Source organism: Takifugu flavidus, chromosome 10 (assembly GCF_003711565.1).
Source record: "Takifugu flavidus isolate HTHZ2018 chromosome 10, ASM371156v2, whole genome shotgun sequence".
In the NCBI taxonomy this organism is placed as follows: domain Eukaryota; kingdom Metazoa; phylum Chordata; class Actinopteri; order Tetraodontiformes; family Tetraodontidae; genus Takifugu; species Takifugu flavidus.
The window spans coordinates 6,852,501-6,874,992 of NC_079529.1; the positions used below are offsets into that span (position 1 = coordinate 6,852,501).

Genomic DNA, 22,492 nt, shown 5'->3' on the forward strand with positions numbered 1-22,492 from the left:
GCGTAACAACACAAAATCATCCAGAGGAGCTGAGCGAGATGTTGATTTACGCCATGTGGCTTTGACTGTAATACAGCACACCTGGACGGGTCAGCTGCAGCTACTCGAGTTTTGTTAGGACTGAGAATTAGCTTTGGGTGTTTCCCACCATCATTACTACAGCGTGCCCTCTTTCCCAGCGCGTTCGGATCAGGCGGAACTGGACAGGCACTCAAACAGAGAGTGACAGGCCGACAGAAACCTACAATTTTCCCCCTCTCTGGTCTGCTCTCAGAGCTAAACCACAGACTATTTTAGGAGAAGCGGCACAGCGGGTCCGTCCCTGTAAGTGGATGTGATTTTGGATTATTTTCATGACCATTATGACTAAGAATGTTGAAAGCATATAGTAGGGCTGCAAAGCCCAGTTACACAAAGGTTTAGCCGATACTGTAACTGTTCTATGCATTGTGCTTGTTTCTTGGATGTAAAGGTATAGTGAAAAATAGCAAAGGCCCGTGTTTCTAAAAAGCTGGTTGGCTGTGAAGATCTGGAGCATTTACTGGCGATTGAAATGGCCACCAGGTGGCGGTAAAATTAATACAGCTAGTGCTTTGAGGGTTTGTTGTGTACAGGCTCTTCTGATATATCATAGCTTCTCTCCCCACTCCCATCACCGATGTGCGTATTCACCAAACAGTTGATGATCTCCAGCGTGCTGCGGGTCGTCTCGTCCTGCAGGTGTGTGCGCAGCACGTGTAAAAAGCTTTGCAAACAGGAGCGCGTCAGGCAGTCTTCGGCCGCTCCTCCATACAGCCGAACCAGTAGAGACAGACACTGGAGAGACTCCTCCCACACCTCGCGCTTCTCCGTTGAAAGCTGCAGGGAGAAGAAATCAGCTCACCCAGGCTGGACGTCATCAGGTGTGCAGCGACCCGCCCGCAGTTACTATGAAGGTGAGAGCAACATGTAGGCGTTTCCAGAGTTACCCAACGTCTGTTAGCCCATCTGATATTAGAGTCTGGATCTTACTGGTCATTTCTCACCCACTTTTTTCCTTACTGCTATGACAAAATACCCAAAACATTAAAACACAGAGACTTATTCATGACTCGACAGAAAAAAGTACAGCCGACCTCACCTGCTGCAGTGTGATCATTTAAATAACTATCGGGCATGTGTTGATCCATGCAGGAGTAAATACTGAGGATATTCATATATGCAAGAAACACATTTATACACAAATAATTACACACACAGACGTGCACGATTGTGCTCTCACCATGTGAATGAGGTGTGTGCTGAGTTGGCTCAGGGGTCGGGTTTGTAGGAACACATCCTCTGCTGCCTTCCTCTCTGCTGTTGGACAAGATGGCCTCTGGCTCTGTACACGCACACACACGCACGCACGCGCTTATTAAATCATTTATAGAGATTTGACAGTCAATAATGATGGATCCACAGACCTGCCAGAACAGATTCTCACGGACAGGAAATGGTGCTTTTGCATGCAGCTTGTTCTGAGCAGCAGAAAGGTGCTCTAGAAAATAACTTGCGTGAGACTTTTCAACCCGTTTTCTCCCCCAGTGAATCAACCAAGCCACCATTAGCTGTCTCTCACTTTTACTTTGGAGTTGGGTTGATGCCTGCAGTCCAGTTTCTGGTCAAGCCACAATTAGTGATGAATAATGTGATTAATCCTGGCCCGATTTTCCTCTGGTTCCCAAAGTCACTTTTATGTAACACCACAGCTTTACCTTTTTCTGTATTCTATATAATCTCTCGCTCTCGGCCGACGGTAATAGTTTGGGGAGAGTGGTCCAGACTTGTCCTCTCTTCTTATCAGACCTTATTACCCAAATGAATTGGGTTTGGCCAGAAGTTTCCTTTTTAATGAGCTTTGCGTTTTCACAGAATTGATTTCCACTACACATTTTGCACGCTCCCTTTCTCCCCACCGTCTGGTTCTCTTTCCATCCTTCCTTCGTCCTCTTCTGTCCTTCACTCTTCCACCCAGTCTTGTACCCTACCTTCCCTTTACCCCCCCCCCCCCACCCCCTTTGTCCAGACATTAATATGTATGTGAAGGGGTAGTGTGCACACTATGGGGTGGAAATGGGGGCTGCTGTGTATGTCTATATATGTGTGTGTGTGTGTAGCAAGGCAAGCTGAGGACAAAGCCAGTGGTGATAATGAGGCCGCAGGGACATAGCCAGACAGGCCCCTCTGTGTGTGTGTGTGTGTGCGCGTGTGTGTGTGTGTGTGTGTCCAAGGGGCTCAGGACCTCAACCACTTTCTCCTGAGTCCACAACTTCAATATTGCAGTTGCTTAAAACTGTGAGCTTTCACTGCACACATCAATGGACACACACACCCACAAACACACACACATGCCCACAAACACACACACACACACACACACAACAACCCCCTTTGGGGACATGATACAAGGGCACAGAGTTTAGAGAGCTGATTTTGTGATTCTGTGCTCCCTGGAAATGAAGCTGGTAAACTGGTTGAATCAATGTGGGAACCGCAGCAGCTCATAAAGTCCAGATGTGTCATGATACAGCAAAACAACTGAGGCCCAGCCCACCATCATACCACATGATGTTTCCACAAGAGGTTTTCTGCAATGTCTATAGCAATATATATATTTCCAAATAAACCATGTAAAAGACTTTGGGTTCATATAAACATGCCAAATTCACAGAGATCACATGAACTCTGACTCCTGGATGATTTGGAAGATATTTCGCTGTAGTTTGGTAGATGCTTTTTAGATTGTCTTCTATGAGCTGCTGCAGTCTGCACCCTTGTCATTTGTCAACGTTCTTACCTGCAGAGGTGAGCAGACAACGACGGTCTCCTGCAGGACACTGTGAAGCAGTTCCAGAAGGGCTTGTAAAACGAGATGGCCGAGCTTCATCGCCCCGCGCCTTTCCTCCTCCAGGTAGACTACAGCAGCTTCTGACAACGTGTGCATCAACACCTCTATCAGGCCTGCACAAATTAAGATGCAAAACACTGGATGAAACAGACTTTTGAGGATGGAATCAGGAATATGGGAGCATAACTGGAAAGATGTGTGCAGACGTTGGTCCCCACAACATGTGGGCAGCTGTGTGTACTGTACACAGGCGCTCGCGCTTGTCGATGGGCCTTTCACTGTCATCAGTTTGCAGAGAACACCGCTGACTCTGACAGTTCTCTAAAGAAAATACAAATGTATCCGGGCTGAAATCTTCAATCGTGCCACAACAGACAGCCCCGTTTAGATTCTGACCTAAAAACACATGCTGTTCTACGCCAAGGTGTCACTCTTTCCCTCCCTAAACTGCTGTCCAGTGTCAAACCCAGAGAGGCTCTGTTCGTCCTTGCTCAGTCATGAATGAATACCTCCCACTAAAGTGTGAAACCGTGTTCCTTTGCTCATTAATTTTAAACTGGGCGCAGAAGACGCAGTCCGAGCTGTGTTTAGCTGCTGCAGCCTTCTGTCCCGGAGGAGTTTAACACGCTTCTCGTGGTGGATATCGCAATCAGAATCCACTCTACTGATTAAGTTGACATGACATGTGCGTTCTAATAAGGGTGGGGAGACGCGGAACTTTTCAGAATCTGATGATGAAGTGAGGAGTTCAATAAATAAATGCCTCGTCGCTGAGGAAAACACATCTGGTGCTATTTTTTTCCATTCTAACAGATCTTTATTTAGAAGTGAGGTGTTTATTTCGGTAAGCTGAAGTGCAACAGGGAAGACAGTAGACAGGGAAGACAGTATTAAGCTAACCTGCTGTCAATGGGACGCGGCGTTACATTGTCAAGATGCTTTATGATTTAATAATCAGTCCGCTCCACTTTGGACTTGTCTGTCAGACGAGGACCGGAGCTGCTGCTAACGTGATCAGACGTGACTGTGGTGAAAAGTTGCAGCTGCTCGTGTGTTTACCAATGAAATTATCAGCAAATGGCATTCGGAGCACAAAAATATTAACAAAGTGTTTTCAAGGCAACTAAACAGTGGAAAAAACGGACTAAATCCTTTGGTTAATCACATTTCCCAGTTGGAGCCTCTGATTTTACCCGCTGTCCCCCTGTGGGCTCTACTTGATTAAATTGTGCACAAGAAGCACAAAGCTGCTGCCGCCTTGCCAACGGTAAATACAGGTTGCTTTCAAAGCTGTACTGCACAGATTTCCAAGTTCAGGTGTGTTGGAGACAGCGACAGCACAACCTGTGCTTGCTGATGAGCTAAAACTGCTGTACTCTGTCCTCTTTAGAGTTTAGACCTTGGGTTAAAAATAGAAATTCCAGTTCGTTGAAGTGTCATCTATTTATAAACCCCCAGTAAAACTGCTTTTATTGGGACCCGATGGGATGAATTGAACAGAACACGCGTTACGTAAGGAGTGGAAAAGTTGTCTGGAGGCCTGTAGAAATCTAATAATGTATAAATCCTGCATATTCTTTAAATGGGTTTAGATTGATCTTTTACAGGAAGTACTCACTTTCAATAATGTAATTTCCCATCTGGGATTATCCCATTTGAGTCAAGGATGATACGATAAAAGCATACGAGCATACGTAATGCAATTGACGTTGTTGTATAAGTTTTTATTAATTGAAGTTATAAAATTGGACTAGGATTATTTTTAAAGTTATGAATTTATTGTAACCATTAGGTTTTCATTCGTTGACATCTGTTTTCACGTGACAGACATTAACATGATTCCACTTTGTGGTTAAATTGTGCCACAAGGGACCCGTATTGATTGGACACATGTGGCCACTGTGTGGAGAACACGGTGCAGAATTCTCAAGATCGGCTTCAATTCCCATCTGGGGAAATCAACCTGACACTCATTTCAAATGTTAAGTTATAACCCCAACTAACCAGCACAGAGGTGGTGACCTCACGGCCTCAGAAAAGAACGTTGAGCAACTCGAGAAAGACACCCATACCCCTCCAAGTCATATCAATTGAATTGGCAGAACACAAATGCTTTAATTAACCAGCAACTTCAGCCCAAACTCAGAGGCTGTTCACGCTGCAGATGCGTCAGTTTTCCTTCACGCGCGTGCGACGCTTGCAAATTTCCTCTCAGAGGCTTCACACCCTTATATAATCAGATCCCAACACTATCTGCAGCACTCTGCTCCATGTTCATGCATTAAATCTGACTCATCTGCAATCATACAGAAATAGAAACTTTATAGACGCGGTCTCTTCCAGCCTCTTTCTCCCCCAATCAATTGTCTTCCACTTCAAGCATACATTGCTCCGCTATTCTTCTTCTCATCCAAATGCACCGTTTCCTGCAAGCCCCCTCTTTTGCCTCCCTGTCACCTCTTTGCTGCCCTTTTTACCTCCAATTTCACTTTCCTGGCTCTTTCAGTTATCTTCCTTTCCCCTGTGTTGTTAAATTCTCTCTTCCCATCACCACCACTCTCCCTCCCTTTGCTCCCTCTGTCTTCTGTCCCCAGGGGGTATTATCTCAGTCGGAGGCAAATCTGCCCAATTATAAACCTCATCTCCGCCTCCTCTCTTCCTCTCGGTCGCTCGCTCTTTCTCGTTCATCGCAGTTTTACAGATACACAGAAGCTAAAGCACGAAAAACACCTTTACTTTGTGAACACATACGCTACACACTTTCCCTCCTCTGTCTGTCACACCGTAAAAAGCCAATTATGTACACTTCCTCCCTTCTCTCCCCTTCTCCCTCCGTTCGCGCCATCACCACACTGATCTGGAACTAACAACAACCAAAAGACGATAGAAGGAGAAGAGGGGACGATAGAAGATTAGCCTAAAATAGAGAGCAGGGGGGAGAAGGTAAAAACAGGAACAGGAGCAGGAGATGATGAGGAAAATTGTGTGAGGAGAAGAGAAAGATAGCGTTAATTGCCAGGCAGGCATTAGTGCTGTGTTGACAGTTTGTTGAGGAGCACTGATTGGATGATAATGATGCTGACTAGTGAACTGCTGCACTGCTGACCCGCTGGAATTAGCAGGAGGGGAAGGGGTGGCGATGGTACAAATGTTGAGGAGGCATTGGTGGATGGACAGCGTGAGAGTGAGACAGAAAAAGACAAGTAAACGGCAGAGAGACCGAAATAGATTGCTAAATATAAAGCAGCTACAATTGTGTCGCATTTCTAGTGCAGCTGCAACCACGCGACTGAAATAAAATCTATTTTCACGAGACAAACAGGGCAGCGGAGTTTGTAAAGCTACTCTGTAGACACCTCTAATTTACTGGCTTTGTTCTCTAATTTTGGCTGCATCCCTCCAAACATGAGCATCCTGACGCACTAATCTCTAATCCAAGATGAAAATGTTAGGTTATTCATGTGAGTCACCTCTGATGTCTGCCCTCCCAGGACACACTCTCTCCTCTGGATCCACTACAACCTCTGGCAATGGATGGCAAATTCTCATATCATTGAGTTTTGCTATAGCTGACGTCATAAACTACTTAAACGTGCAAACATTTAGGGTTACATGACCATAACCAATGACACTGTTGTGCAGAATACACCAGACTAGCTCAATATTGAGATTATCATTCTGAATAAGTATCAAGGGCATACTCCACCTTTCTGAACGTTCGGCTCCAGGTCCAACGTTGAGTTCCCCCCAAGATTGCCCAGCAAGGCAACAGCATTCTGCACCACTCCACTGTTGACATTATCCGTGTTAGCCTAAATACATGAGATAAATATCAGATTAACTACATAATCTAGGTTAGAGGGATGTATTATTCAATGATATTTGCATGACATCAACCACAGATGATGACCGAGTTCATGTATACAGATGTAACAGCTAGTAAGTCATTATGTCATGAGCTTTAATATTTTCAGGCTTGGGGATCTTCAGCCCAAACCCTGACTGATCAATATGAATCTCAGGAGTCAGATACGGATCAGAAAAGTCAGCCTTGAAGGGAACTTATTTAGAGGTCCAATCCTGACATCAGTTTTCCCCAAAGCACGTCATTAGAGATGCATCATTGATGCTGTTGGCAGGACACTTTGAGAGGCTTAAAAACCCGAATCCAACTAGCAAGAAAATGTTTATCTGCTGGAATTGGATTCATTTATTCTGATTTTGTCCTTGAAATTTGCAAATAACCAGTTAATAAACTGATGAAAGCCACTAGTTGGGCTACAGTGTAGTCACATATCTTTATATAGTGCTATAAACTACATTGCTTTTAAAGTTTTATTATTACTAAAGGTGAGTTTTGGACTTCATAACAAAATCCGAGTTTTTATAGCCAGAACCACAGAAATGTTTCCAAATACTAGTTCTCGCTGAACAGAGAAACTGGACGTTTACCTCCGAGACAACATGGTTTTTGCGGTAGAATTAAGAATAAAGTCCAAATAAACTTACTTAATTCATCCTCCTCCCCTCATTTGCTTTGCATCTCCTTAGTGTTCTTCCCGTCCCCCCCCCCCAACGCCATCTGTATTTCACCCCCCCACGCGCGCTCTCGCTCTGATTTCACCATTTGATCCTCTCTGAGATAGACCAGCTCTGCCTGCGGGGGCTCTGCACATCAGTGTGATCTGTGCTTGGGCTGATAAGCCTGGCTAATGCTCACTATGCGCAGTAGCCCGAGGGGGAAGACAGTCACATAAATTTGCACCTAGGACAACCTGCCAGTCGGTCGCAACAAACGACGGAGCTAATTTGTTTTGATCTCTTAATTTAGTCACTGCAGAGGAAAGAAAATCGGGCGGTCTGACCAAGTATAGTTGAGGAGGAATCAAATCTAAGTTTTCTGTATGCTGCCCAACCTCTAAACCTCTCACTACACCATCACCCAGGGCTCCTGGGTGCACAGGACAAATATTACAGAACCATGATTTATGGTAAGCCAATTTGATCGGCCCATTGCCTCCTCAAAAACAGCAACAATTGAGGTCCTTTAAGTGTGAAGTGGAACTACTTCATCATCTGGACCAGTACAATTAGGGTCCCGTCCTGTGTGACAACTGTGATCACCTGTGACAGGTGTAATCAATCCCAATCCCAGTGTTGCAGGCAGCGTAATCAATCCTAATGTGAGGAATACAAAAACACTAATGGATTCTGACATGACTCGTTCAGACAGAAGTAAACAATCAGGAGAGAAGTTAATCAGGCTGCTGGATAAGTGTATTTAACATTCTGCATCAGCCAGTGGAGTTGAGATGGACAGCCACACTTCTGAAGAGATTATTTAGCTGGTGTGTGTGTGTGTGTGTGTGTGTGAGTAACAGCATAAATTCTGAATTGTCATTCTGCTTTGGTGTGATGAAAACAGATTGCAGGGTGTGTGTGTGTTCATTAGACTGTGCCAGTCCAAAAAAAGGGTCAGGTAAAAGAAATTGTTTACTGGAAACGTCGTCATGCTCCACTGATAACACAAGAGTGCTTGTGTGTCTGTGCTTGTGCGGGATCTTAATAGACGGGTCTATATTCTCCCTCTATTAACCCTCTCTCCTGTCCACGGCTGACCTGCCAGTCAATTACACCAGACGTTTCGTAGTTCAACAGCGCTCGGCCTGCTTTGCATAAATGCATCTGGGAGGGTTAGATGGACGCAACCGAGAGGGGAGGAAGTCAGAGGATAAATGAACCGTTATGAAATAAAGCAGGAATAACACAAGATGGTGAAAACTGGCTGAAGGTTGTCCACCAGGGATTGAGTCACTGACGAAGTGAACGTGGAGCTGAGAGGCAAAGCAAACGATTTTAAATGGCTTCTTACCATAATGACTTGAAAGACCATTGGAAGCATCTCGCTGTGTTTGATCAGGCTGGAAGAGAAACAGAAAATAATTATTGGAAAAGTAAAAGACAGACGGGGTGAGAAATTTATTTACAGGCGATTCCCTGCACTGTTCACACATGCCCACATCAGTTTCATCTAGTTCTGCTACAATGGTTCCTGTCTGCTACCAGCAGAACTGGAAAAGGAGATGAGATGGTCCAATGGAGTGAGAAGAGGAAACGTGAGACTAAGAGCTGGAATTTAAGGAAAAGCCAAAAGGATTGGTTTGAATTTTAAAAACCTCCTTAACTACAGAAAATTAGAATCTATTATTAGTAAATGATAATTAGGATTTAACGTGTTTACACACCAGCACAGAAACCAGCCGCCTGTAACAGACAGTAATGGAACAAACGGCTTCATGTCAGAAATGATGGGATAGTATGAAGACAAAGCTGATGGAACACTTTGTCTTCATTTTAACTTTGATTTATAGGTTGTCCAACAGGATTACCATCACTTAGGGGCACCTTCATTTAAACTGCTGCTGTGTTTCCTTGGTCAGGTCTTCATTTAAGGAGGCTTGATGTTTCAGTAGCGGCTGAACGTTTCCAGCATTTGTAACCTGCCATGTGCAGGTGTAAAACCTTCTGTAGCCAACTGGATGTGCGATATTGCCACTGAAATGATGTTTGTCTTCAGTGGAACTGCAACCACGTGACTGACACACACTTGCGGTACTAATTTACACGAACATGGACACTGATTTTATTAATATGAAAGCTGTGGGAGACAAATAAATCCAAGATCAGTGCTGTGAGTTACACTTGTACCCCAAGTCAGGCCCTTTTTAAAAACGCTTGTGTGTATTTGTAGATGTGATGGATGCCCCCCCATTATATGGGTGACAGGCTGTGAGATGAGAGGAAAGGCCAAGTCACCACGACACGATAAACTGGACCACCATTAAACTACCAGCAATACATCAACGCACACAGGGCACGACCAGCAGACGGGGAACAAACCAGAGCAGGCCGCTGTAGAACACAGAGGAGGCGGCTCTAATTAGACACACATCATTACACAGAGATCTAGAACAGAGAATATTAAATATTAAGACAATCAAATATTAGCTACCGTCTGAGTCGAACCTCAAAACTGGACTAATTGGAGATTTATTTTTTATTTCAGAGGAAAAGATAGCAAAGATGATAAAGAGATTAGTTCGTGTCAGTACTGGATGTAGCAAGCTAATGAATGTAAAGTTCCAAGGTGATTCTTCAAAGCCTAGCAGGGAGTTAAAGGGACTGTTGGCAAAAAATGGGGGACATTTCACCTCTGAAAGGTCTTCCGGGTCCATTCTACAGTCTGGTCCAGGAATTCATGAATGACACAAATTAGGTTGGTAATATCCACGGACCTTGTTTTGATGTTTGATTGAAGACCGGTAAAGAATTTAATTACATGCAATTAACTGTTTTCAGTGTGGGAAAGCACCAGCACTGGTGTTATAAACACCCAGTCGTCTCTGGCCAACACTAACTGTGGTCTATAAGTGACCACAGCAGTTTGACAGTGAGATAACAGGTTAGCAAGGTCGAATCAATGTCAAGTTCTTGCTAATCATAAAGGAAATGAATTACAAGAGTCGTTTAGGCTAAAACTCATTTTAATAGCCAACCCAGTTAAATTAAGAAATTTAATTCCACAAGGAACTATTTCCTGATATTTGGCTGATAACTGTGGCGTGTGTGAAAGGGCAAGGCTCCACACACACACACGCTATAGGGTTCCTTGGCTAAAGGTCATAGTAAATGTAGTTGTTTGAAGGTGTGACTGGGCTGTGATAGCGCAGCAAGCTGCCTTCCCAACGTTAATGTCCCCAATTTACCATCTAATTACTGCTCGCCTGGCTTCATAGCCACACTTATCTACCCAAGACCCAGGCAATTTAATTTCTGATTGTAAAACAGCAGCGATGGAGGGAGAGTTGTGGAGAGAGGGCACAGAGAAAGTGAGAAATGTAGACTAATGTTAATAAATTAGAGATGGTGAGAGAAAGGGAACAAGGGCGCCAAGAAAAAAACTGTTAAATACTGTTAATAATGTCAGAGGGAAAAAACAGATGTAGTACGAAGAGTGCTGACACCAATTTGAAAAGTTCACGTCACTCTACTTGTGTCAAGGAAAGCAGAGGATGAGGAGAGTTGGAGGAAGAGGAGAATCAAGACGAGTGGGGGCAATATTACTGATAAGAGGAGTGGGGGCGTATTCAGCTGTGAGGGTGAAATTTGAACTGGGAGCCTGGGTGGAGATGGAAGTAGAGTGGAATATGAGCGATAAGAGGTTTGTTGAGTTATGAATGCTCAAGTACAGAGTGTACAATCGAGGAAGCAGCATTTGGAGAGAGGAAAGGACAAAATAGAAGGAATATGGATGAGCTGTAATATAGGGTTATGGAGCCCATCCAGCAAATCTTTGCAGAGCCCTTGACAAACAACCCAACAACAACAGGCGGGGGCAAAAACATGCTTTTACTGGTTATGGAAAATTCACGAGAACTAAATTGTAACCTACAATTTGCTGGCAGAGATGATAACAACCAAATGTAATAAATGTTGACCAGGCACCTAAGATTTATCAGAGCAGGACCAAAACTGTGACACGCCTTTTGAGCAAGTATGTTTGAACAAAAATGTGGTCAGATAACCTCCACTGAGAGACAGACAGGATTGAGATAGCATCTTCCCGTCTGTCTCTTTCGCTACAATAATCCATCTAGTTCCCTGACTTTCTTACTCCTCCTCTGTTTGCACTCATTTCCTGTCTGTAAACAACCAAAAAGAGACGAAATATGACCACAGAATTAAGACTTACTGATAGATGCCGTCAGAGCACATCTATCAGACCCCAAAGTGCATGCATGAACGAGTCCACGCACGTACCCGCACAGGTGTAACTAACCATAAAAGATCGTTCAGTTAGTCATCTTACAGCTCAGAAGATTACCTCTACAACAAATCAGGGAGGCGTTTTGTTGGGATTTTTATTGTTATCTGTTTTCATGGCGAATTACTGAATCTTATTGGAGGAGCAATTTAGCAAATGTTATAATTTGGTTTCAATATTATGTCTTTGGAGCAGCCCATAAACCGAGACCTTATGCATCGTTTACAGCTGAAGCAGCATCTTTAGAGCGCCACAGAGCAGACAGATACTTGAGGATTTACTCACTTTAAGGAGGCAAGAGAGGCCTTTTCTAATGTAGTCTGAGAGTGGTGCTGCTAAGATGTTGCAGCAATCAACTGTGGTTGGATGCTAACTCAGAATAAACAACTCTTACAACATCAGTGTAAAACATGAGGTGTGTGCGTTAGCGTGTGGGGGGTTAGGGTGAGGTTCAGTTTTTGAAATACCGCTGCAGTACCTGCAGATCTGGGTGCTGTGTTCGGTCATTGAAACCAGGAGTTTGAGCGCGTGGAGAGGGATTGGATCTGCTGCCTTAAGAAGAGACTCGTACCTAGAAATAAGCATATACAAGCACGACATTTAGCTGTTGTGCCTTCAATAATCAATGTACCGTTCTGATCGTTGGTAACAGAGCGTAAACTGGGAGAGAGCTGGAGCGAAGGATGGAAGCGAGGAGGGAGGAAGAGAAGAGAAAATCAAATGTGTGAAGAGAAGTCGAGGGGAGGATCGGGAGGTAAAAGGGGAGGGAGAGGTGAAATCCATACAAAGAAATGGAGCTGGAGATAAAGAAGAGCAGGAGGCAAGACAGGAAGAAGACATTTAAATAAACAGACAGAAAGTGATATATAGAAGATGGTAGAGATCAAAACTGGGGAGGTGAAGGAGAGAAGTGGAGAACTGTCTTTCTCAGTTCTCCACAGACTGCATCATGTTTGATGTTGCAACATTCATCAAGGCAGACGACTGTCAGTTAGCTGCACCTGACAAGTAGCACAACTGATATGATGCCCAGAGAACCAAACTAATTCCTGCTTGTGTCTTATAAATGGTAATCCTGCTCACATCCCAATCATTGATGGTGTGTTGCTACCAAATCAGAGCCCCACATACCTCGGGAACAGTGTTCGGCTGAAGACATTTATGATTTGACTCCTATTTCCCGGCTCTTTCGTCCCTTCCTTCGCATGCGTCTCGTGAATTTCTTGGGTGCCGTCGCTCTCCTGGACCAGCAGAAGCAGGCTGAGTTCAGACAGCACCCTCAGAACGAACACTGACACCTCCACTACATCACACCAAGGAAGAGAGGACACCGTGCAAACGTTGACGTTACACTCCAGGTATGTTGTCACTGGTTACTTTTGGCAATGGCCTTCATTCTACTTCCTGTCTCAAAAGTCGACAGCTATCTTACTTACCGCTTTTACTGAACACCAGTTTGGTTAGAGGAGGCAGAATGGCACTCACAACCTTCAAAAGATAAAACCTCAGAAAATCATTTTTATTAAGAAACTACACTCATTAACAGAACACACAAATGTTAACGTTGCCATGCACAGTCCTTCCTCTCACCAGTCATGTCCTTGCTAAAATCAACGACACAATCAGCACATAATAATAACGGTGAATCTTAGAACGGGGAACTACATAAAAGGAAAAATAAAAGGAAGATGTCCTTTATCAAATCAGTGGGCCGGAGCTACAAAGACCACTGTCAAGAGGTAAAAGGAATATTTTACTATGGAAATACACTGTTGAATGGTCACTTTGATCAAACAATAGGCAGACAAATGGACTTTCAGAACTGTCAAAGGCCTTTTTTTTTAAACATGGATCTGTATTGCATGAATTTACATGATTGCCAATATTGCCATAGAAACAATGGTGAGGGTGAGTGAGAGCATCTGAGGTCATTACAAAGAGAAAAGGGTCTACAAAGGACAACGTCCACTATAGGCTGTAAATTAATATCGCAACCATCAAAAGACAGGACAGAGCGTGTGCGTGTGTGTGTGTGAGCGTGTGTGTGTGTGTGTGTGTGTGTGTGTGAGCGTGCTGCTTTTCTCTGAACCGTGAACTACGTGTTAAAAATCTCATCTTGGCTTGAGATCTGTTCTTATTCAGCATTTACTTTACATACAGAATACTTTACAGTGATAGTACTGTATGCTTTTGCAAAAGAAATTCCGTTTCTTGCAATGTGTGTTTCTAATAAATAAACAACACGGTGTTGATTAGGCAGCGTACAATAATACAGCTTTCCTAATATAGTACCTGCTGTGCAGAAGCTACCGCACAAATCAGTGCAAAGAGAAAAGTTATTCCAAGCGTGTTACTTCCTACCAAGTAACTGGGCCTTAGCAGTTGTTTCAGGGTGTCTGTGTGTATAAAAACTTCTGAAAATCACTCCATCGTGAGAAAGAACCCTTTGGAGATGTTCACGTTTTTCAACATGACTCTTTCCTTCTGCAGCGGCTATAAAAGTTAATCTGAGGCGACTCGTGGTAATTAAAGTGTCTTCCTGCGTTATTGACTGTCAGGAGCAGCAAACCACATCTCGGCTCCCTGTTCACCGTTTGTCAAGTCTTTTCTCTCCTTCCTGTCTGCTTCCTGCTGCTCCCCACTTCCATACGTCAATAGTCATTAAACGCTCTGCTGTCCTGCACCGCCAACAGACACGTATGTGCACAGATACGCGCAACCGTACGCTGATCTGATCACAGGTTCCCTTGGTTCAATAGTGGATTAGTTACAGGTAGATCCTCAACTGTCTAAACATTAACAGACAGGTGTGATAGATTGTGTGATAGATTATTCATTGTCTGGAATACTCACGACAGCATGATGCGGGCCGGTGAGAGCGTGGTGCTGACTCAAGACTTCCACGATGGCCAGTGAAGTCTTTATAAACTCCTCACACACTCTAACACCTGGAATAGAATTAGAGCATCGAAATGACACCTTCTGTCATGAGTTGATGTCCCAGTTAGAGAGGAAATTCACAGCACACCAGCTGGCAAAAAGAATAAATAAGGCTAAGCGTAAATAACTTACCCAAAGCTTGCAACAGATTTGCTTTTCTGGACACAGAGGTGATGTAATTCTGCAATCAAGACAGGAAACCACAAAGATTTGTGGTGGTGGTTTTTTTTCTTGGATCAACATGTGCTAATTTATGTGATTTTAAATCCCAATGTGGACTAATCCTCCAGCGATATTACAATATCTTTTAAACTGGTTTTTAGAGAAATGCATGCATTTGCCAACGCTTACCAGCAGCAGTCCAATCATAGTTAGAAAATTATGGGATACAATTTTAGCTCGAAAGACCTGTGGGAGGACAGAAACACCCATCAATAGGGACTGAGATTCAGACTTCCTTTCCATACATAAATCTTATAGGAACAGGAGAAAGAAAACTGGTGTCGACGCTACCTGTGAGAGAAGAAGGTCCAGGAGTGCAGACAGTCTCAGCACCGTCTGTTTAAGCTTTTTGCACTGAGCTGTATCTGGATCCTTTTTCCCAGTGACACTTTGTAATGCACTTAAAGTGTCCTCTAGAGATGGGAGACAGGACACAAGAGATTAGATACTGTTTAAAATTAAAGTTCCAATATTTCACAAATATGACAGAGATAGTGTGTGTGTGTGTGTGTGGGTGTGTGTGTACCCAGTATCAGAGAGGCTGTGTTACTCAGATGCACCACCAATGAATTCAAACACTCAGACAGGTATGACGAGTGTTTGAGGTTCTTCTTGACACGTGTTACACTGCGCATTTCTCTCTCGATGTACAGCACGAGTCTAGACAGGGATAGATGCTCTCAGTGTCATTGACTCATTTCAAGAGTCATAATTACCGGTAAGTAGGTAAACATCAATATCTGTGGGGAATGCTTACAGAACACATTCAAATCACAAAAAAACTGCAGAATTATGAAAACATCTTAATTTAGTGCATTCAAGGACATCGGTGAGAATAGACATGGACAAGCCCTGAGTTTGGGAGCATTCTTATTCCTGTCAGAAACCCTGTATTGAATAGTAATCAATAACATTATAATCACAAATTCACAGCGGAGCAGAAAGGTTACCAACAGATACCGACATCCACTACTGCCACAAAAACACCCACACAACGAGCACAAATGCAAATGCATGCAGAGGTCATAATTACCATTAACAAATATTGATTCCCAACCTCGGTATTTAGCCTCATTATGCTCTATAGGTCATTAGAGGCAATGATTTGTTGTATGCAGTAACATTTTTTTATAGAACGAATTCTTGACAATGTCTGAAAACACAAACGTTCGAGGTGATATTACAGCTTAGGTCCAAATCTCTTTACTCTTTCAAATAAAACTAACTTTGATAAATTTGATGCTGTATGTGTCTCTGCCATTTTAGTATCGGAGACATTTTTAGATTGTTAAATAAGGACAAACATCCTCTATGTGGGAGAGTTACGTGTATATAACTGACCTACAAGTGTCCCAAGTTTTGTTTTTGTGTGTGTACGTGTGCACATCTGTGTTAAAAGCCACCATCGTGCACCCATTGGCAATTTCAACACTTCCCCGATGAGGCTGCAGCAAGCTTATCTGTCTCTCACACTCACACACACACACACGCAGCAACACACACGTTCACATCACTGCGGAGTTAATTAAACACAACGTGACTGGGTGGGAGCAGGAGTGAGGGAACGGACGTGTGTCTGCGCGTGTGGTGGAATCAGCCGGAGTGCTCGGTGGGAGAGGGACAGGGGGGTCAACTCTGACAGCTCTGACGCAGTAAAGAGGTGGAGAGGAAGTGAGAGAACAGACGTGGATAATTTGAGCAAGAAATGAGAGAGAGAGAGAGAGAGAGAAGGCAGTGACAAAAGACTAAACTGAAATGAGAAGTCACCTAATTCCATCCATCTATCTATCCATCCATTGTGCCTATGCATCGAAATGCAATGCAAATGAAATGCATTTCCTCATGCCCATTCTGTGCACATTCACAGCTGCACTGTAAGCTAGTGTGGGGTGAAACAAAGGACAACCGCCTAATGAACCATTTGAAGTAAAAGTTACAGCACACAGCAGCACAAACTCAATGTCCAGGGTACATATGTTGATAATATCGTTCCCATAGCTGCTGTGCTAGTTAGCGCAGAGGTTACACAGAGTACAGCTGCCTCGCCAAAGACCCCAGGCAGCATTTTTTATGAAGGGAATATCTCTTGAAACAGCCTGATTTAAATAACAAATAACTTTGATGAAAAGCAATCCGTTTGTAACAGAAGATGAGACCAGTAAGTCAAGATTAAGCCTTTCACAATGATGAAATTTAAGCCCAGTTGGTTTAGCTATTTATATTTCAGTTAGTTTGTTGTATACATAATAGCATTTGTTACAGTTCTAATTAAAATTCAGGCTTTTGGAGTAATAAAGTAATGTAATAGACAATGGTTAAAATACAAATGCCAATTTAACCTAAATAATTGCTCTTACAACGGTCAAAACCTGGAGTAGTGCATTCTGCATTCCAACACACTGGAAAAAGGGAAGTTAGTTTTAGCTAGTGTAGCTGGGTAACTACAGGCTTAAAAGCAACAACTGTAAATAATTAAATGGGAATCCCACTTTGAAATTGAATTCTAAAATGCAATCTGCTTGTTGTGTAGCACACATCTGACAGAAAAAGAAAAAAACCCAAACTTAAACTCAAGCTGTATACGCTGTTTCTGAGATGAATGCATGTGTGTGTGTTTACCTGTGTTCACAACAATAAAGCAGCGTGTGTGTGTTGTCCTGTATTAGAAGCAGAAGCAGCAGTGATGCTTTGGCTTTTGTCATTGAAGAATGACTCTCCAGACACTGCAGCACCTTCAATACACACTCCTATAAGACACAAACGTATATTAATAAAGACATTCCTGAATAAATGCTCGTGTGCATTCTGTGACACTAATTCTCACACAATTGGAACTGCCACATTCTTGGATTATTAAAGGGTGTCTCTGCTACCCCACCCCCACTCCTTATTTAATGATATGAAAGAATTGCTGCTTCTTGGTCTCTTATAGCCAAACGTATTCAAATTATTTTAATGCCACCTGTCTGATGAATACGCTGAAATATACGATACTGGCAGACATAGCTGAAATCAACAATTTTATAGTGTGAACAGAGGAAAAGCCAAATATTTACATGGTAACCTCCCATTTAACGCGAGTGATCAAGAGTATAGAGAAAGTATGTACGCACAGCCATAATTCAATAGGCACTATATTACAGCAATGTATCCATATATTATATTCAAATGGAAATGATTCACTTTTATTCTTTCCCTAAGGTGTCCAGAAATATTCTGACACTGCATCAACAAACAAGCTACAACTCAATCAGCTCAGGCTCCGCGTTATCATACAACACATGCCGAATAAACACCCATCCCTGCAGCCACTTTACACGTCCAGAAACTCGGCAATGAAAACTGGTTGTGAAAATGTTTCTGACTGGCCAACATTCATTACCATTATCACCAGCACCATTCACTCAGTGCCGTGTGTGTCTGCGTGAGGAAAGGCTGCCTATGCATCTGTGTTTATGCCGCGACACATGAAGTTAATTAATTTCAAAGCCCTGTAGAATGTGTGCCTGGCTGATAAGTCCCTCCCCACTACCCATAATGCTTTGCTGAAGTAGAAGGCTGCTGCACATCCATTCAGCCAATTAGCCCAGATACTGACACACTCTACAAATTAGACACACACACACTCTCGCATGCATGCACACAAACACACACTCAGTAACAGAGTTCTGTGGAAACAAACTCTTGGACTGTCTGTTTTTGTGCCAGGGGAGAGACTAGGGGAGAGAGAGGGGGGAGTGAATGCATATCAGTGTATAATTAGAGCAGAGTTGAAGTACTAAGTTTGTATTCTTGTGTTAAATTGGAAATGCTCAATGCAAATAAATTCAGTTCAGAGTCAATTACCAATCCTAGACTCCAACTTAAAAACCTTCAAATCAATTTTAGCCCCCTGCCTTTCCAAGATTAGCACTTCACATGCGCGCTAGATGGGTTGTCCTATGAAAAATTAAAGAGGCAATTCCTGACAAATTAGTTTATGCACAGTTAAACATAAACCGTGCAACGTAAAAGAGCACAAAGACTTGCAATTAAAATAATGTAAATAACAGCATGCCATTAAAATGTGTCGGTACTGAATGTTTATCTGCATTTGCGTCTTTAAACAGGAGTAACCACGAACCTTCTGGGTGAATCTCTGTATGTGGTTGCATGAGGAGAGAAGGGAACCTGCCAATACTGTGAGCAGGTGCTGCTGGATCGTGGCCCCAGCTCCAACCAGGCTCTCCGAGATAGCTGCAGGGCCACAAGCGTCAATCACCGACAAGAAGAGAGTTGGGACCACCCGGACCAGCCTAGATAGAGACTGAAGACACAGAGAGAGGCAGACATAACATGTAGGCACACTGACTTGTTCTCGTCCACTCGTGGCATCACATGACATATGAAGGTAGTAGGAGGTTTGATTAAAAGCTGCACTCGTCGATCCACTTTGTGATGAGACAACCTGCCCCTCTACCTGCTCACTGGTTGTGTGTTTCCCCTGGGTGGACGTTGGGACACGTCGTCAGGCCAGGTTGTCTCACCTGTGGGTGCAGTTCCAACAGGGGTTTGTTCTCTTAGCTGTTTGCAGACTGAGACCTGTTTCCATTTCTACTCCTGCAGTATTGTCCTGCATTTCATTGCACACTTATTTTTTTTACGAATACATTAATTTTGGCTTGTTAGTTCATGTGTGGACTCCCTTTTTTGCCACTAACGGTCCCATTTTGTGTCAGCAATGTAATCCAACATTGCTAAAACGAATCCTTTAGAGAGCCTGTTCAGGCAGAATAAGAAGTCATACACTGCATACACTAGTACATTATGTAGCTGTGTTTGAGAGTGTATACAAGCACTTACGGAGGCAGCAGCAACTTTGACAGCGTCCCCATTTGAGTGGGTGAAGAGGTACCACAAGGTAGAACAAATGCCCAGGTTCAGCAGGTGGTGGCTGGGGTTGGTCACAGTGGTGGTGATGTTTTCAATGGCTTTCACAGCCATAAGGTGGATTTCAGTATCAGTCTGAAAGATACATACACAAACACGGCTAAGCTTTTGCTTCTATTCATTCTGAAACAAACGCAATCCACACAAATGTAACTGTACTGAGCTGAAATCTGCACAAACCACAAGGCTAATACAGAGTATCTCGGATATCAGTAATGGGCAACAGATAATAGGATGGAACTAAGTGTATCCTCTATGCAGTTGTGTTTCTTTGCTGCTGGAGAATAATTATTGTTCAGACAATGAGTCCTGCTTTGCAGCTGAGAAACTTTCACCCAGTAGGTTACTGTCGAGAAAGACAGGAAGTAGAGCAGCGAATGAGTCTGTCAGGTTATTATTGTATTTCACTCTATTACATCACGTAGGCGCTCCTCTCTTCCACGTCAGATCAAATAGAGCATATTCATCAAAAACAGTAACTGCTGTTTTTGTTAAGTTCCAAAATAAGAGCTGAAACCTTCATTTCATAGTGGCAATGCATTCATCATGGTAAAATCAAACAAGAAAAAAAACATTAAGCTAAAAATTGTCAGCCCACAAATCATGGCAGCACTGTAGTAACAAAGTGAAGGAGTATGGTTGTGTCTCAGGTCAGGCTGTGATTCAAATTTAATATTTTATAACCATTAAAAACATTCTCTTCAAGCTCATGGGAAGTCTAATAACAGCAGTTTAAATAATTATCCCTTAATCCAATATAGGAATTCACATTTTACATTCAAAACTAAGGGGACTACAGAGCACGAGAACATGAATGAATCCTACAGCACCCCTCTGGGAACCAGCAGAATGGTCTGTTCCAGCATTCCCCAGGCTGTGTGGGCCAGCTCACTAATGAGCCCACGGGGGAGCGCACGTTGTCTGTGTGTCTAATAGACTGTAGCCCAGCCAGGAACAACACAGAGGGGCTGACAGACACAGGAAGAGAGAAGAGGCATGTTTCCACTGCAGGAACTTTGGGGTAATTTTATGGGGCCTGGGTCGTTTGTGCATACCTCCACTGAAGGGACCTGGCCCAAATGGCCATTTACAGGAGCTATTACGGGGGACTAATCGAGTCCCTGCTACAGGGTAGGTCCTTATATCGGCCCCGAAAAGAGGGAGGGAAAGAAAGGGGAGTGTCTTCATTTGTGGTATGAAACAAGCGGCTCAGTAAATCTCTTCATTATGATCCAAATGGTAAAACGCAGGAGAAAGAGGAGCTCTTACATTACAGTTAACATTATACAATACATTAGACCAATACAATATGGACTCTCTCTAATAAATTGTCAGAACTGATTAAAAGCAGGGACCAGTAGCAACGAGCAGAAATGGCAGCAGATATTTTGGCTTGATTTGCCAATCATGACAGTATTATTTTCCCATTAGATTAGCACTAGCACTATTTACCTTACATGATAACTAAATGATTTCATCAAATTCATCTGTGATCTTAATTATGCCCCTCCCACCACTGTCTCTGATTGGTTACACTTCAACTGTAACAGCCAATCAGGAGGGAGTCTTCCCGATCTCCACAAGAAGAGACTGGCATTGTGAAAAACTGGAAACCTCCAAAGTTGTAATGAAGAAAACAGTGTAACGATCTACTTCCAGGATAATGTACCCAGTTTCCCAGCATCAACAATTCCAAAAGTCACAGTCAAAGAGATTTCACTCCGTGTAGATAAAAGTGGTGGCTTTTAAATAAGTCGCATTACACTAAAAAGAGTGAAACAGAGATTCCCCCTATCCCTCACACACACACACACACACACACACACACACTTCTGACAGCCATGTTGCATAAAAGTTAAGGAAATTGTTCCTGTAAAGAGTCAAATTTTATTCAAGTTTTGCAACCTGCTCAATGTCACTCATATTGTAGGAAAATGCACATTCCGTAGTTCCTTTTACGGTAATCTGTGCTAGTATGAGTACATTTTCAAATCTGCGGTGAGGTTTGATTACAAATCTCCCTTATTCTGTACCTTTGACCTAACAGATATGATTTGGGCATTTTAAACCCCTGGGAAAAAAAAAGTTTGGAATATCTGTTTTCAGATGAAAAGATTTAAAAGCCCAGGTATGCACTGTAGAAGAATATCTCGTCTTCAACCCTTTTATAGATTACTTTTATATCCAACCATGTTTGCACCTGGCTGTGAATTGAAAGAACAAAGAAATACACATCACAAAAGGGACATCATGTGACTGGGAGGTGGATTTGTGTATGCCTGTGTCTACATAAGTGCGTCTGATCACATGTCTGATGTGGTTTCCCTCTGTAATTAAAGCCCTTTAGAAGCCAGCGCACCTGGTTTAAAATGAGCCCCTATGGCAGAAACACAGACACCACCTATCAGCTGCAGACACCAGATCTAACAGCGCTAATACACACTCAAAGAGAGAGACAGATTGTCTGATTAATGGGCTGAAAGACACTTTGAGGCATGAAGGAAGAGGAAGATGTGGACAAAACATGCAGAGCAAGGGATACTCAGTAGAACAACAATAGTTCTCTGTGTAAATGAGTGATGGACGGGTGTCCCCGGCTGTGGTCATCATACTGGTGAGTATGACCCATGACTGTTTGGAGTCCTCCTCTCCTTTGTGTCAGATAGTGATAAATCTTTAATAGTGTGTGTGCGTGCATGTATGTGCCT

The 22,492-nt window shown here is 43.1% G+C and overlaps 1 protein-coding gene across 4 annotated transcripts in view; it reads right to left on the reverse strand.

The window, feature by feature from the left end:
• ulk4 (unc-51 like kinase 4) overlaps positions 1 to 22,492 on the reverse strand; it is a 39,288-nt gene that overhangs the window by 3,814 nt on the left and 12,982 nt on the right. For all 4 annotated transcript variants that reach the window (XM_057044621.1, XM_057044622.1, XM_057044619.1 and 1 more), the window contains exons 20-35: positions 19,698 to 19,859; positions 18,979 to 19,161; positions 17,475 to 17,602; positions 15,382 to 15,515; positions 15,147 to 15,268; positions 14,985 to 15,041; positions 14,766 to 14,814; positions 14,547 to 14,641; positions 13,130 to 13,181; positions 12,825 to 12,996; positions 12,172 to 12,264; positions 8,742 to 8,790; positions 6,576 to 6,681; positions 2,819 to 2,982; positions 1,262 to 1,363; positions 673 to 858 (exon numbers count right to left, since the gene is read on the reverse strand). In XM_057044621.1, the coding sequence (XP_056900601.1) occupies positions 673 to 858; positions 1,262 to 1,363; positions 2,819 to 2,982; positions 6,576 to 6,681; positions 8,742 to 8,790; positions 12,172 to 12,264; positions 12,825 to 12,996; positions 13,130 to 13,181; positions 14,547 to 14,641; positions 14,766 to 14,814; positions 14,985 to 15,041; positions 15,147 to 15,268; positions 15,382 to 15,515; positions 17,475 to 17,602; positions 18,979 to 19,161; positions 19,698 to 19,859 (1,854 nt within the window). The remainder of the gene's footprint in view (positions 1 to 672; positions 859 to 1,261; positions 1,364 to 2,818; positions 2,983 to 6,575; positions 6,682 to 8,741; positions 8,791 to 12,171; positions 12,265 to 12,824; positions 12,997 to 13,129; positions 13,182 to 14,546; positions 14,642 to 14,765; positions 14,815 to 14,984; positions 15,042 to 15,146; positions 15,269 to 15,381; positions 15,516 to 17,474; positions 17,603 to 18,978; positions 19,162 to 19,697; positions 19,860 to 22,492) is intronic.